Source organism: Melampsora larici-populina, assembly GCF_000204055.1.
Source record: "Melampsora larici-populina 98AG31 unplaced genomic scaffold MELLAscaffold_117, whole genome shotgun sequence".
NCBI lineage: Eukaryota > Fungi > Basidiomycota > Pucciniomycetes > Pucciniales > Melampsoraceae > Melampsora > Melampsora laricis-populina.
This window is the reverse complement of record NW_006768881.1, coordinates 63,044-85,548: the sequence shown is the minus strand read 5'-3', so window position 1 is coordinate 85,548 and position 22,505 is coordinate 63,044. Positions and strand designations below refer to the sequence as shown.

At 38.0% G+C, this 22,505-nt stretch overlaps 4 protein-coding genes across 4 annotated transcripts, besides 3 other annotated features; 3 read left to right on the top strand and 1 right to left on the bottom strand.

The window, feature by feature from the left end:
- The first annotated feature begins 3,627 nt into the window (after positions 1-3,627).
- Positions 3,628-3,655: a sequence feature (Protein overlapping with rRNA (MELLADRAFT_84547, EGF97687.1) was converted to a misc_feature.).
- A 53-nt stretch (positions 3,656-3,708) lies between these two features.
- Positions 3,709-3,823: a sequence feature (Protein overlapping with rRNA (MELLADRAFT_84547, EGF97687.1) was converted to a misc_feature.).
- A 70-nt stretch (positions 3,824-3,893) lies between these two features.
- Positions 3,894-3,972: a sequence feature (Protein overlapping with rRNA (MELLADRAFT_84547, EGF97687.1) was converted to a misc_feature.).
- An 8,358-nt stretch (positions 3,973-12,330) lies between these two features.
- On the top strand, positions 12,331-12,813 carry MELLADRAFT_69839 (uncharacterized protein; the record flags this gene model as incomplete). The annotated part of the gene is made up of 1 exon (XM_007418988.1): positions 12,331-12,813. The coding sequence occupies one exon, from the start codon at positions 12,331-12,333 to the stop codon at positions 12,811-12,813; it is 483 nt and encodes a 160-aa protein (XP_007419050.1).
- A 423-nt stretch (positions 12,814-13,236) lies between these two features.
- Positions 13,237-13,785, bottom strand: MELLADRAFT_69838 (uncharacterized protein; the record flags this gene model as incomplete). Its single annotated transcript, XM_007418984.1, has 1 exon — positions 13,237-13,785. One exon carries the CDS (start codon positions 13,783-13,785, stop codon positions 13,237-13,239), a length of 549 nt encoding a protein of 182 aa, XP_007419046.1.
- Positions 13,786-15,477: 1,692 nt separating this feature from the next.
- Positions 15,478-15,810, top strand: MELLADRAFT_69837 (uncharacterized protein; the record flags this gene model as incomplete). The annotated part of the gene is made up of 1 exon (XM_007418989.1): positions 15,478-15,810. The coding sequence occupies one exon, from the start codon at positions 15,478-15,480 to the stop codon at positions 15,808-15,810; it is 333 nt and encodes a 110-aa protein (XP_007419051.1).
- A 741-nt stretch (positions 15,811-16,551) lies between these two features.
- MELLADRAFT_114155 (uncharacterized protein) lies at positions 16,552-17,929 on the top strand (the record flags this gene model as incomplete). Its single annotated transcript, XM_007418990.1, has 5 exons — positions 16,552-16,852; positions 16,899-17,035; positions 17,181-17,305; positions 17,449-17,604; positions 17,719-17,929. 5 exons carry the CDS (start codon positions 16,552-16,554, stop codon positions 17,927-17,929), a joined length of 930 nt encoding a protein of 309 aa, XP_007419052.1.
- Positions 17,930-22,505: the final 4,576 nt, after the last annotated feature.

Genomic DNA, 22,505 nt, shown 5'->3' with positions numbered 1-22,505 from the left:
ATTAATCCGATAAATAGTTAAGACTGTTATCTGGGGCCATACCACAATGAACTTACCGCATCCCGTCCGATCTGCGCATTCAAACATTGTAGGGCCGAGTCAGTAGTGCGGTGGGGGACCACGTGTGAATACTCTGGTGCCCCAGGTATATGTTTTTTTTGCATCATAGGACAACAACTTAGTTAAATATCTTTTTTTATACAACCATTCCTTGAAACTACAATCAGAATAAGGTCTAAAGGTGTCAAATATGGTTTACATTGTTATCAAATTCAAATCGCTACTCTAACTTTGTAAAAACACACAAACGCTTAACACATCAAATATCAATGAACAACCGACTTTTTATTCCACATAGAACGAGTTAAGATAAACCAGACTTGTAGGGTATGAAAACATGCACAATGATGTGGAGAGTTTAGAAAAACATTGAAAATTCAAAGTTCATAAACAAGATTTGAAGCTATGAGCAAAACAAAAAATTTTACTTGGGATTTGCTTTTTGCGCGCTCAATAACTCAAGTACCAGTGATGCTACAGATAAACCGTGAACATATATGGAGTCAGGCATATGAGGAGCAACTATCCTGCAATTTTCGGAAGATTGATAACTTTTTTTTTTTTTGGTCAAAAGTGTAGTGAGGTGTAGTTATTTTCATAGTGTGGTGTGGTAAATGTCAAATTGACTTATTTGAGTAGTGTAGTGTAATGAATTTCATTTTTGAGTGTTGTGTAGTGTTTTTATTTTAATGATGGTGTGTAGTGAATTTCAAGTTTGTAGCGTGTTTGATTTGTTTTATTAGTGTAGTGTAATGAATTTGATTTTTGAGTGTTGTGTAGTGTTTTTATTTTAATGATGTTGTGTAGTGAATTTCAAGTTTGTAGCGTGTTTGATGTGTTTTATTAGTGTAGTGTAATGAATTTCATTTTTGAGTGTTGTGTAGTGTTTTTATTTTAATGATGTTGTGTAGTGAATTTCAAGTTTGTAGCGTGTTTGATTTGTTTTATTAGTGTAGTGTAAGGAATTTCATTTTTAAGTGTTGTGTAGTGTTTTCATTTTAATAGTGTAGTGTAGTGTAGTGTGTTTGATTTGTTTTATTAGTGTAGTGTAATGAATTTCATTTTTGAGTGTTGTGTAGTGTTTTCATTTTAATAGTGTAGTGTAGTGTAGTGTGTTTGATTTGTTTTATTAGTGTAGTGTAATTACTTTCATTAATAGTGTAGTGTTGTGTTTTCATTTTGTTAATGAAGTGTAGTGTGGTGTTGTGTAGTGTATTGATTTTGTTAATAGAGTGTAGTGTGATTCATTTAATTTATAAGGGTTGAATTTCAAATATAACTCTCACACGCGCATTTCCTGGCCCTGTTTTGGCCCTGGTTGGCACAAACAGGGCCAAAATGCCCAGTCTGGATGAAATTTCAATAATTACCCCTGATGTCCCACTTTGGGTCAAAAATAAAGGCAGATCAGGTTCCTGACTACCTATATGGGAGTGAAGCTGAAAGGGTAAAGCCAAGTAAATCACACCAGATCTGTTACAAGCCTGTAGCATAGGGGGGTTGGACTCTACACCTCACAGTGTAGAGTACAAGGTACCTAACACTCAGTATTCACATGCTACATCTCGATAAAAGTATGGTCACTAACAATTAATTGTTACCACTATATGTAAGGTGTTAGTTATGGAACATTATTTATAATGTTCAGACTACTGAGTCTTGTTCAAGCAATTGAGCAAGCAAAGTTAAACACTGTGGATTTTTTGCTAATAGCTATGCTTTTACAATAATTCACTTGAGAGACACCTTGATTTTTGCATTTATGCAGATTGACAAGTGCGCTTTCTGTTAGATTTGACATAAGTGTACTTTCCTCCGTGCATCACCGGTATCATCAGGGTTGGTTTTACCAATTCAAGGAGTCTAAAATAAAGTGAACACATATATCATTTCAAAGCGGATTGAACATTTGAAGATTTCAGACATGTAGAATGAAAAAGTGAACTCTCACTCATGTGTATGATTGAAGTGCGTGTACTCAAATTTATTTTGAAGGAAAGGCTTTATGAAAAACACAAGAGCTATTGGGACCGGGGGAATAAATACTTGTTAGAGTAGCAATGAAATGTTATAGGCAACTACAACAGAGTAAAAGTGAAATAATGAGTCCTTATTATTGACCAATGAAACGTTATTCACATATGATTAAGGTGCATGTACGCAAATCTGATTTGCAGGAAAGGCTTTATGAAATGTGTGTTATAACAAAGTAAAAGTGATATATTAAGATAAAGTCAACATTAATATCTTGAAAGGCCTTGTGGGTCAATGGATGAAAGTTTGAAAGGATCACTGTCTCAGTGTACCATCAAATTGTAAGACATTATTCTTGATGGATGTTTAATATAGGATGCTTCTCACTGGGCATTCATTTATTGGTTACACCCCTTATATTAAACGTCAAGATTGAATAACTATTGCTTTTTGTGAAGTATGTTGTTGCTTTTATTCCGATAACTGTAGTCTAAACTTGCAAACGCTGGGATAGTATTACTTTGACATTGAAGAGTATACGTGTTCATTCCCTTCGTGCATCACCGGTACATTAGGATTGAGTGCTGTTGACCATAAAAGCTATGCGACTGTACATTGATGGAAATCAAATAGTAATAAAATCAACACAACACTTGGTTCAAGAAGTTGAAACTGAATGAACATGCTATATATATTCACATTGGGGACAAGATTGAACATTTAGACATCACCTTGGAGTTTTTAACTCATCCATCAGGACTCATGATGCTCTTTGGAATAAAACCGTGTTAACATGTACAAGCCAATTTGACATACTCTAACAAAACTTAACAACTGAATTGCCCTCGTCCTAGACACATAGTGCATATTCGACCTTTAACTTTTAGCCGATATTCATCTTGCATAAGTGAACGTTATCATGTTATAAAACCAATTAGTATTACCTGACTCAAAGGTTATTAAATGTGTATATCTTGATGTTGGAAAAGCCGATTGTGTTCTTTACTTACCTTGGGCTGTTGCTCATCAGGGTTTGGGAAACACACTGTGTAAGTCTGAAAGGACCACACCTGATGATTGATTGGATAAAAGATGCTCAGACTATTGCAGTTAAACTGTGGTATAGCATCTAGTGCATTTAGACATCACCTTGGGTTTTTAACTCATCCATCAGGATCCATGATGCTCTTTGGAATAAAACCGTGTTAACATGTACAAGCCAATTTGACATACTCTAACAAAACTTAACAACTGAATTGCCCTCGTCCTAGACTTATAGCGCATATTTGACCTTTAACTTTTAGCTGATATTCATCTTGCATGAGTGAACGTTATCATGTTTCAAAACCAATTAGTGTTACCTGACTCAAAGGTTCCTAAATGTGCGCTTCTATGATTAAGTAAATCAGCGTTGTGCGTAGTAATTTAATTTCTACACAGTGTCAGTCTCATTCTTTCAAAGGTACTGCGAGATGCGACACAGCTTGCACAATGTTGGTACTATCTTCAATTGTGACTTTAAATGCGAATAGTTCTTTAGTGTTGAAAAGTGTTGGCGGTGATATGTACTCTCATTGATCTGAAGGTGACTTTATGTTATTAGTAAGAGAAATGAAAGGTGGTAAGGCTTAGTAACTCATGCAAATGGGCAAACGTGTTTTGCGACTTGAAGAGCTACATGTTACCTGGTTGATCCTGCCAGTAGTCATATGCTTGTCTCAAAGATTAAGCCATGCATGTCCAAGTATAAACAATTATACAGTGAAACTGCGAATGGCTCATTAAATCAGTTATAGTTTATTTGATGATACCTTACTACATGGATAACTGTGGTAATTCTAGAGCTAATACATGCCAAGACAGCCCCTTTCTTTATTGATAGGGGTGCATTTATTAGATAAAAACCAATGGCCTCCGGGTCCATTTGGTGATTCATAATAACTTTTCAAATTGTATGGCCTTGTGCTGACGATGCATTTTAGTGGCCCAATGTCAACATAGATTGTTCTTGATTTCTTTTGAAGTCACGCTGATCAAGATAATGCTGGAAGGATGTCCGGTTGAGCGCTAGAATTAATCTTCGGTGCAATATATTACGTGAAATATAAGTCAAGACCAATCAATGATGGGGTCAATTGATTGTGATTTCTTTGGAAGTCAGACTGATGATGATTCATATTGAGATGTTGCTGAGGTGATGTCTGACCGAGTGCTAGAAAGAATCTTTGGTATAAAATCTCAATGAACCAAAGAAGGTTCAATCACAATGGTTGTCTCAATATCGGGATTTGTTTGGTCCCCAAAGTTGAAATCGTCAGTTGGAAAATGTGTTGCAAGACGGTGTGAGATGGTGAGATTGCCGGGTGTAGGTCTGAGTTTCTAGAAATGTTCTTGATTTCTAGAAACAACAGTGAAGGTTTCTTCAGTTGAGTTTTTTGCTACAAGGGATTCTTTGAGTCAAGGAATAATCCGCTCGGGTGAGAAGATGAATTGTTTGATTGGAATTGTTCGATTGAGATCACAAGGCAAAGGTGGAGTAGGAGTAGGGTCCAGTTTGCCTTGTGGAGGCAAAATCAAAGCGGTTTAATGAGACTGCCGGATGTAGGACCAAGTTTCTAGAATCGATTGTAGGGTCCAGTTCGCCTCAAAGGAGCCAAAAGCAGAGTAACACTTAGAATGGTGATGAGATTGCATGGTACGGAAGGATTTGACAGCAAGAACCTGCCAGTCATTAGCCAAGAGAGAGAAACGCCAACCGGAGGTGATCAAAGAAAAAGGTGATTAAATCTAGTTTTGGACTTCGAGTTTAATCCCTGGTGCGACACATTTTGTTGAAAACTGCCAATAATTATTTTAGTAGCTGTAGTTATGGAACATTATTTATAATATTCAGACTACTGAGTCTTGTTCAAGCAATTGAGCAAGCAAAGTGAAACACTGTGGATTCTTTGCTAATAGCTATGCTTTTACAATAATTCACTTGACAGACACCTTGATTTTTGCATTTATGTAGATTGACAAGTGCGTTTTCTGTTAGATTTGATATAAGTGTACTTTCCTACGTGCATCACCGGTTACATAAGGGTTGGTTTTACCAATTCAAGGAGTCTAAAATAAAGTGAACACATATATCATTTCAAAGCGGATTGAACATTTGAAGATTTCAGACATGTAGAATGAAAAAGTGAACTCTCACTCATGTGTATGATTAAAGTGCGTGTACTCAAATTTATTTTGAAGGAAAGGCCTTATGAAATACACAAGAGCTATTGGGACCAGGGAAATAAATATTCTATAGCTTGGGCGCACAAAAAAGTTGTGTGTCTCGAATGGATGAGATTTATCAAGAGCCGTACACAGCAGGAACTATATATAAGCATATAAATCATTACTACAATGGCTTCAGCACCTTCATGAACCTTGTTGAGCCATCATGTGGCTTCCATAAATTGCAAGTGTTCAGATGATTGAACAAAAATTCTCATATTTTTGTGCATTGGAGGTTTTTGCTTAAACCTTGCTAGTTTTGGACCAAATTTGAGTTTCTGACATGATATGCCCTGTGAGCATTCTGGTTTGGGAGGACTTCCAAACTCATGACAAAAATATGCAAAAATATGCAAAATCAGGGGACAGCACCCATGAATTGACCCATTATTGTGTTGAATTTTTCTGACCTCTCCTGTATTGGTAATTTTTTTCTACAGTTTCAATTTTTTAAACTCAGCAGTATATTATTGATCTGGCGTAGTGTCTCCAAGGGTGCTGTGAAGAATACCCAATAAGGACAAGGAAAGCCAGAAGATGTAATCAAGACCTTCTAAAAAACAAATACTAATTATTAATCTGTGGGTAGGAAGTAGTTTGTGAAGAGCACCACAAATGCTGTAAAATGAGTGAAGGCAAATGCCAAAGAGCAATTTGACCAAAGACAAATAAATCTGAGCTCAAGTGTAACTTGTATCAGAGTAGATGGATAGATCCAGTGAATGAAAATGAATGATAGAATACTGTGGAAGCAAATGGGCTCACAGCAGTTGGTGAAAATTGATGAGGAATATCCTAACCCTCAGAAGCTCCTGATCAATCAATCATTGAATCTCTCAGTCTTTGTTAACTGGAATACTCAGTATTGTTACTAACTCAAATTAAAATCAAAACAGAGTTGAAGCAAATTGAGACTATCTACCCTTCTCAACTTCAAGTATGGAGGTGGTGGACGCAGTGCATGGTACTTGCAATCATGGGGACAAGAGATAGTCAGATGACTAGCAGTGGAACAATTGAACTCATAAAGCTTGTACAAAGCATGCTTTACTGGAAATCTGGGCATTCAAGATAATATAAGATTGGTACAAAAGGAGTGAACTACCAAAAGCATTCAATGTGATGAAGTTTTGCAAGAGTGGACCAGACAAAAAATTTGGGCATTCTAGAAAGGATGAAATTGGTACGAAAGGAGTGAGTTACCAATAATATTTGTCCTCTTAAGACCATGTCAAAGAAAATATGAGGTTCTATTGATTTTATTTAGCTTTTCCTTCACTATGCTTTGAAATTCTTGTTTGGGTGTCTTCAGTCTACTGAGGACAATAGCCACTTTGGCATAAATATGAGCCACTTGGGCAAGAATTCCCGCTTGTTCCTTGGCCTAGACCACATGAGCCACTTTGGCAAGAATTCCCACTTGTTTCTTGGCCTATACTATATGAGCCAGTTTGGTAAGAATTTCCACTTTTTTCTTGGCCTAGACTATATGAGCCAGTTTGGTAAGAATTTCCACTTTTTCCTTGGCCTAGACTACACGTGTGCAGCTCATCAGGGTCTGAGGAACATTCTGAACATGGTGATGAGTGCAGCTCATCAGGGTCTGAGTCATATTTTGAACCCGGTGAGCGACTCCTAATTATGCACAAAACAAACATTGGTCAAGATATTTGCAGGGATCAATTGAAGATGAAGTCTCATACCTTGAACTAACCCTAACCCTAACCCTAACCCTTGCTTCCATTGAAATCCAACACAATTTGAGCCCGTGGGACCATCCTGCGGTCCCAAGGTCCTGTTCTGGAGAATTTTGTTTGCTGACATCAAAAGCAAACAAAATTTGAGCCCGGACTGCCCAACGGGCCCACGGCCCTGTTACCACAAATTTTGTTTGCTTTCAATGAAATCAAACAAAATTTGGGGCTGTGGGACCGCAGGACGGTCTCACAGCCCTGATTGCACCATTTTTGTTTGATTTCAATGGGAGCAAACGGGAGTTTGGGGCTGAAGGACTGCAGGACAATCCCACGGCTTGGTGAGCACGAATTTCATATGCCTTAAATGAAAGCAAACAAAAATTGAGCTAAAAGGGCTGTGGGACCATCCTGCAGTCCTGTGACCTTGTGCATGTACATAAAAGGGACACCCCCTAGGAGAGCAAGATACAGCTGCCCATGCGAGAAAACAGGATGTGGTAGCAAAACTGATACTCTATTAAGGCTCTGACCTTGACTTTTGTTAATGGTCATGCAAAATGCAGGAGTGATTGGAAACTGGTATCGAGAAGAGGGAATTGGGCAATTCTCATTCCCTTTGTGTTGAAGCTTGATTTTTGGTAGGCTGATTGCTTTGCCTTTTAACTCCCCTGTCAGAATTTGACATTGCAACACACTCCTTTTGCAATTGGTGATCAAAAGACGGGTGCCGTTGCAAAGGCCATTGCCTAGATTTAAATTCCGTAATACCATCACAGAAGCTCCAACTTTGAGCCCAAGCTTGTGTGGAAGAAAGCCCAGGAAATTGAATGTGTTGAGCACATCAACAGTGACCTGATCAAAGAACACTTCATTCATTCCATTGGTTGAAAGTGAGGTGATACAATCCCCAGGAAGTGACAGGAGTGATTTCATCACATGATTGTTTAAAAGGTCAACAGTGGCGTTCATGATGGTGTAATGAGACATCTGCTGGCGTATAACTTGGTAAGTCCAGTCCAATCTTGGCTTTGGATCAGATGATCTACGCCACCGTATTCCATATCCAAAAGCTCTTGATCAAATGCTGCTGGGTTACATGTGACAGACACATTACAATATTTCAAGGGGACCAATGCTGTGTATTCCTCCTGCAGATTCCCTGATCCTAAGTCGAGTAACCATTTTGCAAAATTGACGTTGTTAGGATCAGGTTAAGCTCTTCCAAGTCCAAGGCAGATATTAAGAGTAAGTGCAAATTTTTCCATCTTGTCCCATAGATATGGCGCCTTGAGAGTTGCCTTGGCTTGTTCCATATGAGTCAAGCGCCTTACAATTGGTAAGGTTTGTCAAGAGTCACCGGCAAAAAGAATTGTCTTGCCTCCAAAAGGCATTTCAATATACAGGAAGCATCCCTAGAGTTTGATCTACTGCTCTAATGGCATGGCGGTGTTGCATTGCTACTTTGTCCCATACAATGAAGTGAGCTGATTGAAGAGTACGCCCAATACCATTGTGTCTTGACACAGGGCAATATGAATCCTCATATACCAGGATCGGTATCTTAAAAGCACTATGTGCAGTTCGTCCCCTCAGAAGTAATAATGATGCAATCCCAGCAGCTGAGACTGCTTGGAATCCTAGGTTGTTTGCGTTCAGTAGTGCAGGATACAATTAAACACAAAGGTTCTACCGGTTCCGCCCGGTCCAACAGGAAAAGCCGTATAAGGCCGATCTTGCTTGATTGCTCTGCATACACTGTCTACCATGTTATGTTGTTCATTAGTTAATACGGCGAGAATTTCTGTGAACTTCTGTTGACTGTCTTGTGGACCAACTGCGTTCATATGATTGGTCCTAACATGATCCGGTAGATTTAGTTCAAAGATTAAAGCTTGGTCGACAGGTCTTAGTCCAACTTGCTCCAACAATGAATCCATCGCAACAATACACTTTTCTAGAAGGTAGAGTGCATAGTTATGAATTTGTTCTTTGGTAGGTTCAATGATGGGATTAAGAATTTGTATTTCATATTTGCAATCATCTGATAGATCATCTATATGGCGGTCCCACAAACTAACTGGATCTGCTGGAGAACTATGGCATAGAATAATAGCCAACATATTTTGTAGCTGCCATCCGGTTTTCCAAGTTGCTGCCTCAGTGAGATACTTGTGATGGTTTTGATCATCCATCAACAGTCCCAACTTGTCGGCGGCTTCACAGAAAGAATTGTAAAGAACTCCATTGACAGTTCAAAGGTGAGCAAAAGAAGTTGGACCTCATACATGGGTTAACAGAATTTTCAAGTAATACACCTCCCCATGTTTAACATTAGCAAAATACATTTGGCCTATTTATATTACTTTGTTTTTGTGGTGTGTAAACTTTCTTTCTTTATCATTCCAGGTGAAGTGCTCAGGGACCTCTTGATACTTCAAGGATTGCGCTGTTTGTGTGTCAGTTTTGAGAAGCTTGACGTTTTCTCTACGTAGCCAGAAGAATTCAGTGAGTGTTGTCCTTTCTGCTTGTCCTGTCTTGAGAGCTCTCTGCAATCCTTGCTTGTCAAGGAAATAGATCATTTGGCTATCTTGCAAGTGGAGACTCAGATGCTGAATTGCCAGAAATCTTCCTGGAATCTCATACATGAGTAGACGCCATATGGCTAAGAAGAACGTTAGTTGAACATTTCAAAATGAAAATTAATCAAAAGGACTTACCTTCAGGTGCACTTAGGTATTGTGCATTCAAGAATGCAAGAATTGCATCCTTTTGATTCTCATCTCCTATTTTAGCAGCTGTTCTATCATGACCCTTCAAAATATATTTGAAGAGATACTTGATGGCTTGAATACTGCCAGCAACTTCCACATTTATGTGGCAATGGTACTTCAGGAGAAGAAAGCGGTTATGAGGTACTACACTGCCGTTATAATATCAAAGTCCCGCCTTTTCACAGTAACGGCCGTTATTTGGACGCTTGTAAGAAGGGCATGTTGGAGTACAAGCTCAGATATACCTATCAAAACAAATCAAGTCTCAAGATGATCAATTTCAGTACACAGTTTTATTTAATATGTTTGTGGCAAGACAGTCATGGAAGAATTGAAACATGGTATCAAGGCAAACGAATGGGGATGGATTATGTTAGTATGGTGTGTTAGGAATGGTATAGGAAAGAAAGACGTGCTGACCGGATTGGGATTATCAAACTAGGAAGGATTAATTTCTATATCAAAATTGTGGAAGTGTTGGAAGGAGTTTCCGCATTGGGTTGTGAATTGTCGAATCACAAAAATTTCTTTCTCTAATGATTTCTCATATTAACTGCTCTCTCTCTCTTGTTTGGGATCTTTTTCCCTCATCAAGGAAAAAGATTCTAAACGTAAGTTATTACCAATTATGAATTTTTGTTTCCTTTATCTTTTTAATCAGAACGTTACTAAAGTCTTTCCTTGTTATTCTCTTATCTTTTCTATCAATTTCTCTTGTTTAGATTTATCTTATAATCCTTGCCTGCCTTAGGTCCGTACAAGTTTAGTACTCAAAGTGTTCTTGCCTTCAGCTGTGTCTCGTAAACACTAGCTAATAGTCCTTTGTACCTTTCTTAAAAGGTTTGTTGTGTGCTGTGATTCTTCTCTTTTTTATCTGCTCATCAAGGAAAAAGATTCTAAACATTTATCTTATAATCCTCCCCTGCCTTAGGTCCGTACGAGTTTAGTACTTGAAGTGTTCTTGCCTTCAGCTGTGTCTTGTCAACACTAGCTAATAGTCCTCTGTACCTTTCCTAAGAGGTTGTTTTCCAGAGTGTTGAGCCTGAGTCTTCTGAGTTTTCTCACAGGGTATGAATCCTCTGTTAGGGTTGTGTTTGAACATAGTGGTTGGGGGTATCCTAATTTACATTTGGATCCTGCCCAGCATTTTTACCCCTTGCAGGGACCATGGAACATGTTCTGAGTGACGAATTTGAATAGTTGAGGTTCAAGGATTGGATCCGGGAGTTGCGCAGAGATCAAACGGTCCACATTGTCTGGAGTCCCAGGCCTTGCATTGAGTTCCAAGAAACAAATGAGGTGAACATGAGGTAATCCTTGTTTTTGAAATTCTATTGTTTATACAATAGCAGGAGATTTCCCAAAGCGCTCATACTTTGTCACGTCTCAAAGCATGCTGTGAAATCGGTGGTAAAACACTCGGGCAATGAGGTCTGGGCAATTGGATGGTGTTTGTTCATCCTCCAAAGCTTCAAGAATTGCCGGCCACTGTGGATCTGCGGTCATTGTAATGAAGAGACTTTGGATGCCCTACTCAGAAACCAATGTCATAGCATCTTGATATAATTGCTGCATACTCCTTGGACCACCAATAAAGCTTGATGGTAAAACAACTCTTTGTCCCACTACTGTGTCCTTGATTTCATTGCCCAAAGTTTCAATAGTACCACTATAAACCTCGGCGTGGATTTCTTTTTGATGATATCTAAGATACTTTAGATGTGAGTGTTCAACACATACATACATATCTACAGCAAATTCTTGAAAAAGCCAACCGGATGCCAAGATGAGTGAATAATGTGGCCACTTAAATAATAAGTATGCAAACCACTGAAGGTTTGACACTTCTCCATCAGGATCTGCAGAAGTCAGACATTCAAAGAACCATCAGTTATGAATAAGAATGACTAGCCAATCAGTGGCGGGCACCGCAGCATTGAATCATATTCAACCAATTTAACACCACTTTCTTTGGACCATTTATTTGATCCACCTCCCACGCTGGAATCTTCCCATGAAAGCTTTCAAACAGCCCCAGCCATGCACACATCACACATTCAATTTATTAGGATATACTACACACCCCAATACAAAAACATAGCTCACAAGTAAGCTCAAGAATTTTGACACTCAAAGCAGAAGACACTTGAAACTGATCACTGCAGCCACCAAATCATCACTCATTTCAATTGTCTTGACTTTGAATTACAACTATCTCATATATTTTCCCCCGATGTGGGTTTATGAGGGGTCTCCCTTGAGCTCATCCACAAACTCATATCAAAAACAGTGCAGGTATTAACTCGCAATTGGTTACATTGATAATTAAAAATCAAAAAACACCCATTAATATATCAGTGTGAGTCATTATGGGTTGTGATACAGAATCAACTATCAGAGGACTACTAATTTAAAATTATATATCCAAACCATGTATATCATCATTTTAAATTAAAGTTCTTGGTTGGATTGAGGCGCACAGCGATGACAAGCTCTGTGAAAAAAGGAACGCTTACATTGTTAAGACACCAGTGTATTGATCAGAGAAGGCCGGAATCTTCATGCAAAGACTAGACGGACATATTAAGATCTCCTCAGAAATCGCGGGTCACACAAAAACTAAAATACACCGCCGCCTCGGACCTACCAAACCAAAGGATTCAATTTTCAAAAAGGCTCCAAAAGGCCTTCCAATTGACCTTTACGATTTCAACTGGTTCTACAATACGTTGTCAATTTCCCAGAGGAGTCACATGGCTGACATTGACAATTTTTGCTTTCTGCCGGAGGTAGAGCTCTCACTACTAGGTAAAGCTCACCCCGACGAACACCTGAAGGACAAAGCTTTCACCAAAAAGAATTGGGATAGCTGTGCTCAGGGCTACAATTTGGATTTCTTAACTGCTGGAGGAGGTACAGATGATGAAGATGAAGATGAAATTATCAATGTGGATGTCACTGATGATGAGGAGGACGATAACAAGGAAGACTTTGAGGAGGATGAAGATGAAACAGAGTTTGAAGACAAAGAAGAGGGGGTTTGAAAAAAAGGCAAAGGTAAACAACCGGCCCAAAGTAATAAAACACATGAGAAGCCAAAGGGCACAGGCAACCTTTGGCTTGATGATGACAATATGGAAGAAGCTGAGGACAACACCCGAGCTTGACAATGGGATAAGTGGAATGATTCGTAGTTGTTTTTAGTTTGTTTTTAGTTTTCTACTTTGATTCATCTCAGTTGTTTTTAGAATAGTTTTATGATCAGTCTTGGTTGTTTATGTCATTCTCATCTTCCTCATGTCACCCCGGTATTCAGAACGGCCAATGTGTTTGATGTTTGATTGAAGAGGATTTCTTTGTGTCATTGAAGCACAAGTCATAAAACATTTGAAACAATTACAAATGAGAGTTGTCATACAGGTAACAAAAAAAAGAAGTAAGAGGACAAAAATTTGTAAAAATTGACCTCAGTCAATATCCATTTGATCCTCTGCATTAGCCATATAAACATTGTCCATGTCTTCATTTGCCATTGAGTTGTAGTCCCCAGGGTTGAAGTCAATAAGGAGTAAGCTAGGGCTCTGTGAACCCAGACTCCAAGCAGGTAGCACGCGGTGAAAGAGTGTGCATAGGATTTGTGATGCTGAAACAAAATCGGTCTTCACCGTGCAAACCAGGTGAACCCACCCCAACCAATCCATGATTGGATCAAGGAGCGGATTGACCTTCTTTTTCAGCCATCTCACCATCACAATCCTATCTTTTGATTCAAACAATTCAAAAATGTGCAGCACAACACCCCAAGAAACCTTATTGTTATGTTCCACCTTGACCATGTTGGAAGTGCCCTTCTTGCTGTACCACATCCCAGACTGGCTGATCAAACCAACGACTTTGTGAGCATAAGCAGGCAGGATACGAGCTGATTTAGGGTGAGGTAGCTTTTGATAGTTGGTCCACAATGTATCCTGACTTTGATAGTATGCCAGCAATGATTCGTAAGTTGTATTGTCCATTTCAAAGAGTTGGCCAATATTTCTCTGAAAAAAATTTGTAGGAATATGTTCCTTAGGCAGTGCTTTGCACAGCAGGCGTTGTTGATGCCAAAACCGTTGCATAATCGTCTGCCCCATCTCCTTTAAGGATCAAAGAAGTCAAATCAGCTATGAAAACTTTCCAAAGAATATTGTTTGAATGTATGATGTACTCACCAACTTTTCCGTTGGTCTTAATCTTTTACAAAAAACCACATAGCCATTCACCTGAAAATTTGGACACCGCCATTAGAGGACCCCACCAAGCCATTTGCAATGGTATATGAATGGCATAATGATGATTCGGTTTGATTACACAATCTCCATCAATATCATTTGTTGTGATTGTATATTGAAAGTAAGCTTTTTTGAATTTCTCTGGATCTCCTTTTCTAACCTTCATTGATGTAACAATGTGTGTTGCCTCTACTAGAGCCACAAAATCATTACATTTAACCACAAAGGCACTTCAAATACAAAACTCGACAAAATCCACCATTAGCGCGATTTTTGAGTTTTGTCCCTGGTCAGAAACCTAACTTTGTGCATCAATTTGCATTCCCCATCCATTTCAAGCAAATCATTTACCCGACGCATCATCCACTACTCCTTGCCTCAAAAAAATCACTGCTGTGATCCCCACTCATTGTTGCACATCATTGGTATCTGAATGTAGTGTAGACATCCTTCTCCCACAATCACACAAACCATCCAACACATACCTTGGCCTAATTCAGCTTGGTGGAAATTGAAACCAAGATGCCATCATCTCAGATCTACTCAAGCAATTCGAAACTCTTATTCTTACATCTAAACGGTACCTTTCAAGTTAGTAGATCTTGTGCGCCCTTTATGGGACTCTTTGAGTGATGCTAAATTGTTTCAGTTTGTAGACTTGTTCTTTCTTGCAGTGACTTAGATCCAGTCAACAATTTGAATGATGACTATGTAAGAAGTATTCTTACAGATCATGAATGTAAGCCGCCTTTGTTCTTCAATCTCAAACAAAGAAGGATTTGCTTGATAGATTTACTGATATCATTATCTTTCTCAATTCGTGATCTCCAGGGCCAACTTGCAACTAACAATCTCCAAAACATAATATCTTAAAACAACAATCCATCTTTTCTATCCTCGATAATGGTCAGATGTGTAATCAATCAAATCGACTCATAATCAATTCACTGCAACTACTCATTGTTGATCCTCTCGACTAAAACACAGCAGCAAGCATATCACCTATTTCACTGACAATTCACGGTTCAGATCGGTCTTCAGAATTGTACGTGTGCTTGATTGAATTTGAATAAGCATGCAGATTATTTATAACTCTCAGACTGCAAATTACAGCTCCCAAGACTTGCCAATTACAATAGAGTCACTTCTTCAAGAACTCGGTTCATTGCCACCGTTGGACGACCTACCAAACTTTGACAAATTCTCATTGGATCCTATTGAGATATCTTCATCTCTTTCTGAACGGCGTGGCGTCTTGTTAGAAAGAAACCCAAGTGTTACCCTTGATGCTGAAACGCAGTCACATCTCAAACCCGCAAGTGGCATCCAGAAGTCAGATGATACCGCAAGCTCAGAATTTCTTGGATGGAGAAAAAATGGGGTCGGATTGGATTGGGCTACTCAGGTATCTCTTTTTTAGAATGATATTGGTTGGCCATGTACCAATTCAAATTTCTCCTTGGTCTCGTGCTAAGAATAGCTAAATCTGACATTGCCCTTTTGAGAAGCTCAGATGAACACCAAGACAATCCGATCACAATGTCTCAGAACGCAAAGCTACCTGCTCAAGATGCGTTGGAAAGCCCTCCAAATTCAGGACAGCTCAAGTGCCCAATTCAGACTTTTCAACTCGATTCTCCACCTTCCAAGCAAATAAAACTTTATGCTTCTTCTTCATTGGAGGAAAACGGATCCGTCAGGCAAAACACGGGCTCTCAATTTGTGGCTCAGGAGCAGGTTCCGGTCATACTTCAAATTGTGAAACAGTGAGGTAAACACTCAGAACACCTATTCCTCTCTTTTCATTCAAATTCATACATATCATACATAGGCGTATCACACACATGCACTTGGACAATCAAATACTTAAACTCAGCATTCATACTTTGGTTTTGAATTTTTATTTCGAATATCAATGATCAGAAATGGAGATAGATACTTGGTTACCTAGCTTCACGTGATGGCGGCCAAAAATGATACGGTGATCAAGGATGAATTGGCTTGAGGTGAATAAACTCTGACCTAATAGTCATTTTTTCATCCCAACTGCTGACTAAACCCTTGGTTTGACATTCTGTGAAAGGGTAAATGAAGAACAAAAAGACGAGTTTAATTAAATTCAATAAACAGTGATTTACTGTGATAATAGGATGTTATTTGTTTTGCATCTTCAAGTTCATCTGTTAAGGGTCTTTCTAGAATCCCTCTCAAAGGATATCAAAATTTCTTTGTACGTAGTTAGAAATCAAGAATAGGAGTTTAAATCTCAATGAAGCAAACTAATTCAATCAATCCATCATTGTTGTCTTTTTCTGGGGAGCCTTCAAGTTCGATTTCATTGGTCATCAGGCAAGAACGATCATCCAATTTTCTTATCGTAAGATACTTCATCTGATCAGATTCAAATCAGGTGAGTCTTCCAAAAAGAAAAATAATCTATCTCTCAAATGTTCAGCTGATTAACTGCCAATGAGATCTAATCTTATCTCTAGAGAATCGAAATACTTGACCATGTCTTTCCTCGAATACGACTTATCAAGTTTGATATCTACTTTTAATCGTGATCTTTTACATTTACATTCTTCCAATGAGTCTTATACAAATCAAGAATTGAATACAGATTCTGGAATGTTAGAAGACTTTCAACTCGTTTCACTCTTCAATACAATTTGGAATCTCTTCAAGACTAACAACAACAAACCGAATTCAAACTCTGTCTTAAGTAGTACTACAACCACTTCCAATCTGCTTTCCCTCGCAACTACTATTAGGCTTCAGACAGATCTTCGGGAGTTGACTTCTAATTTCATAAGTATCTGAGCGAGAATCTAAATCTAAGCAAGAGCTGAACTTGTCAGACTTACAACAATACTCCGACCTATCTACTTTTGACCCACCGCTTGAGTTGGTACTTAAACCGGTAGCTACTCCTATCACGTCATTTGAAGATACTCACAAGTTATCTACACCAGTTGGAAGTCCGTCTATAACTTTAGTGCGTCCATTTGACTTCCTCTTACCCCCCAAAGAAAATAATCTACTCTGTTTCTTACCTACTTTGATTATTTTATATATGCTCCTTATACTTTATCATCAAGTCTTCTTTTCAACAACCTAATACTCATCATTGTCCTGAACAGCCTAGGATAGATTTAACAACTGTTAGATCTAATGATACACTTGGACATACCTTTCCTGTTGGCTTCAGAGCTACATTTGGTGGAGCTCATCATTTAGGAAATGTTCATATTCTGATAGTCATTCAGTGAATGGTCTTTCAGGTATGCATCTTTACAACTTTGAGGAAGATTTCACCGTTGCATATATATGCTTATTTGAAAGCCACACAAACTTGGAAAGATTTTTAACTTATAACTGATTATGATGCATTGTTTGGGAAATCTCAAGCAATCAATTGAACTCACAATCTAAGAAAACTTGTGCAATTTGTATGGATTCTGTAAATGATCAAGCCGATTTAATCAAATTATCACGTACCCATTTCTTTCATGCAAAAAGTCGTATAATTCCATGGATCCAAAGGAATCCAAGTTGTCCAGTATGGTAAGTTATATTCTTTTCCTTAACTCATTTCTTGACTTTCAAACAAACAAACAAACTAATCAAACTCCTTCCCTTTTTCTTTGGTTTTGGTCTTTTCTTTTTCTTTTCTTTCAGTCAGTATAAACTTGTGGATATAGATCTGTTGTTTCGTGAAAACAATTCAAGATTACCTGATCATCTTTATCAAGCTTATTATGAAAGTCTTTTTAAAAATCATCATCTTTCTGCTCAATCTAATCCTTCAACTTATCCTAGACAGAATTCTAATGATCAAGCTGTTGTGATGCCTACTATCTGGGATTCTCATTCTCGTTTTATGATGTAAACTTTTATCCAAGTAGTTGGTTTCTTCCTCTATTGGTTTTTTTGATATCGTTTACGATTCATTTTTTTTCGATTTTTTTTGTTTTTCAAGCAATTGACATTTATCATTTGTCTTATCTTTCTATCTTTTTTCTCTATCATCATATACTGATATACAAATCTGAACACAAAACCTTTTAAAAATTAATATCAACAAATTGTATTTCAATCTTTACCTTTTCTGCATAGTCATTTTTAATGACTCCTTTTTTGATTGGAAAACAAAGTTAGTCACCATTTATGATGATTTTTGACTTTTCTTCAGTTTATGGAATTCTTTTGGATTACCTTTACTTTACATAATCCCTCCTCTCGTTCTCTTTCTTTGTCTCTCCCTCTTCCTATTGTATTCTTTCTGGTGTCATCTTATCTTTATTCTTCAATGGGTTATCTTGGATTGTCTTTCCTTATATCTCATTCTATATTCCAATGTCCATTTGATTGGTTTCTTATCTGACCACTTGGATTCTTTACCCCAACCGCTACCGGTTCAGTTTCTCTCATCACGATTCCTGAGGATTTAAATCTCTTTCATTCCTTATTGATTCAATTCTAATTTGTTTTATTAGATATTTTGGAAGTAATTGGTGGTAAGCTATCATCATTTGAATGAGTTTCAATGATCATTCAAATCATTCCTATCAATCTTCATACCACTACTTCAGATATCGATCGTCCTGCTATGAATCATTCAACTTCAATTCCTTCAAACTTTCGCAATCAACTTCAACAACAACAACATCCTAATCATTCAAATTCAATCAATACATTTGATCCTGGGTTTCAAGTGCCATCCAGAATCCAATCTCAGTCCACAGAGAAGCTTCTTTTGGTGGGAGATGTCGGGTATTTTGATTCACGGATTGCATTGCTAACTCAAAATATGAGTGATCAAAAACTATTTCTCCTTTCTCAGATTCATTCAGACCTCTGAGTTGACATGTCTTTTTTGAACCTCCTTCATAGCGAATGGCCTTGGATGTAGGGAAGAAGTTCGGGAGAATCTAGAAGATGCAGACAAAACTGAAGGACTTTCTCTACATGACAGAAGGACTCAAGTGAGCCTTTTTGATTGCGTCAACTCAACTCATGATTCCCTTAGTTCACCAATGTTTTTTTCCCGCAGCAATACACAATCCTATTCTTCTGACTTCAAAGTGAACCAAGAGATATTGCTGCCTTGTGTAGATTCATTTCCATGGGCAAAATCAATACTCTCCTTCAACCCGTAATGTTCCCGCTCTATGGTAATCAGTACAAGAATCCAGGATGAGACTTTTGGTTCTCCATGTTTCAGGTCTTGGCTTTGATTCCTGAATCTGTGGGACAACCAAAGTCTCCTCTCAATCAACCCCGATTGAAATCAAACCTGTTGAGTGGTCAATATTAGCTCTTGAATTGGACTCAGTTAGATTACTCATTGAAGAGATCACAAGCAAAGGAACGATGCATGGTTCAGATAAGCAAGTAAATGAATCTGATTCAAAGAAATCCAAGACTTTGGAGAATGATGATTTGAAAACTCTTAGAGAATCTTATTGGTTGGCTAATTTGGTCTTGATTATCATCACAGATTTATTAGTTGCAGTTGGTTTTGATTCATTTTTTCATTGGGAGAGAATGAATGTTGATGGAGGTTCTCTTGAGTCTTATTCAGCTTCAATCAGCACCTGAATCGAGCTTGAAATATTATAAACACCTGATAGATGCAATCTCATTGGCTATCGATTTAAGGACTTCTCAGACTCAAGCATTGATAATGTCATTTCATCAATCCATCCGATGTAATGTATTATCATCAGTTAATAAACTATATCATTTCATTTCCAGTTGGTTATCATTCATAATCTTGAAACATCATCACCAAAACTTATCTTTGCTCCCTTGATGTCATAGGACTCTCAATCCTCATAGGCGCTCCTATTCAAGATGTAAGTCCAGTGACAATACACTTGCTGCATTGAGAAGTCTCTTACTTTGGTTCTTATGTTTCCTCAAATGTAGTCAAATTCAGATCAACCTATTGAGTTTCATAAAGAGTCTCACAACTGTTGTCATATTTGTTGCTCAATTCTCAATATCTCAAACCTAGAATCCAGTCAACTCATGAAAGTCTTTTACAGTTTGAAGAAATCCTGTACCACGGAAGATAATCATTCTTCTTCTTCAATTCCTCATCTTGATCAACTTGCAAAAGCTTGCATGGAATATCCATCTTTCTTTCAACATATCAGTCTGTCAGAACTACACTGATTGTGTTACTCTATTTCCATCCATGTTGGGGTCAACAAGGATCATCGTCCTGATGTTGAGGAGATTCTATGATACAGGCTCACATAATTATAATACGGTAGTCTTGACCATTCATCCAGCTCTCAATTTGAGTATGAATTTGACTTTCTGATCTTCCATAGGAAATTATTCCAGACATCTTCATGCGTTATGTCCATCAGCAGAATTTCATCATCAGAATCACACTTATCCTACTGCTTGAATGTTGAGTTTCCAATATCTATTTTTTCTATTGGATCAAACAAATATGGAAAGATTTCAAACAGAAATCAAACATATTACCTGATATGATCTCAACTCCTATCATTAACACCCTTGACCAAGTTGATATATCCAATCATTTCAACTTCACATTCTCAAGATTGGTCAAAGAGGGAAGTCTTAGCCTCCAAAAAGTCCTACAAATACTGGGTTACAGGTGATCTTCTCATAGCTGAGACATGTATTAGTTGATTCTTTGACTCCGGCCCAAGTGGTAGTTGGTCACCTGAAATCGCTCATGAAATCGGTCCTCATGATGGTCCTGCTACATATGAGTGTGTAACTTATAAGGAGATTTCATCAAGAGGATTATCAAGATGAAATTACCAACTATGTTGATTTTTCTCACTCAATGTCATTTGACTTGGAATGCCTCAACTGATTAGACATTCCGCTTATTGCATTTTTAGACACCACAGAGTATTAAAATGTTCTTAATGACAAGCTAAAAGAGAAGTATATCGATAGCAACCAAGCGATACGGGAATCAGGATGGGATACATCACTCCAATTTGGTCCCTCTAACACTGAGATCTTGGATTTCAACCCAATCTGTCTTAATTCATTATTAGTCCAAATGGAAGAAGATCTCTCCAAATTATATGCTATGAACAAATCAATTGGCCTAAGAAAATCTGAGAAGAACTCCCAAATAAGAGAATATTGTACTCAAAAAGCTCAAGATTGTAACTTGAAAGGCTGAGTGGGGTTACAACTCAAACTTCAAATGAAATTTATTCAGTGTATTGTCAGTAAAATGACGCTTTAATTCCATACATAAGGAATTTAAAGGCATTTTGAAATAAACCCCAGGTCTGATTTTGATTCATTTAGATTCCCTTGTGGCCTTCATCCTGCCCCAGCTTATCAACTTTTACCTCCTACTGGTCTTGCTCTAGCTGTAGCATCTAATAATAATCTTGAATGAATTGCCAGACATCCCAGGTGAGAAATCTATCATTCCAGGTACATCAAATCCATACCAGCTCAGTTCCTATCAAAGCAGTAGATATCAACCAATGTGAATTTCTTTGATTTGCCACAACCTGTTTTATTTATATATCTGTTGTTGTTCAATTTGAGTATCCACCGGAAAGCAAAGCCAAAATGTAGGGTATGTACTCAAATTATTGATTCAGCAAAACAACTAGAAAATCAGCAAAAGATCATTCATATGAGTAGACCATTTATTCACACATTCAGAATTCATCTTTTGTTCAAATGTGCTGAATTTTGTTTGTAATAATATTGTTCAGATTATGGCTACCATACCTTTGTTTGTTTGCACCTCTAATTGTTTTGTGGACTTGTGCACAGTTTTGGTTTCAAACCTCTCTTACCTCCAAAGACAATTTTGCCGCTTTTGCTGTCTGGTTCTTATGGCTTTTTAGTTTCTGTTTGTGACTAACAAAAAATGATGTTGGCTTCCTTTTAAGTGTGTTGAACTTCGTTTGTGCCACTGGTTGTTTTTTTATATCCTATTTTGAAACACCTCCTTGCACAGTATGCCATGTCCTTCAATATTTAAAACTTTGTTTGAGGCTCTTCTTGCTCATTGTAATGCAGAAGTGTTAGATATGGTACAGGTTGTGTGCAACCCATATACTTGCTTTGCTCAATACATACAGCTTGTTTGTCAAAATGTGGCATCTATTCTGGCTGAGAGCGGCGCCCGCCGCCCCCAAATGGCTAGTTCATAAGTAAGTTGTGAAGAAATGAATCACCTCGACCTTCAACAAATGCCTCATAATCGCCAACAAAGAGGTCGACAGCTGCAAGCGGCAGGTGAGTGGCAAACAAAGAATGCCATTCACTTGCTTTGAGTTTTCCGTTTGCTGCGGTTCCAAGCCCAGTAGGAATCCTTGTCACGCCTGGAGGTGTCTTGACTTCTTGCAAGTTTTGCAGAACAGCCTTCTTCATTTCACCGTCAAGCCAACCTTCACCCTCCTTGTTATCCACTTCAATCTTCCATCTATAGCGGAAAT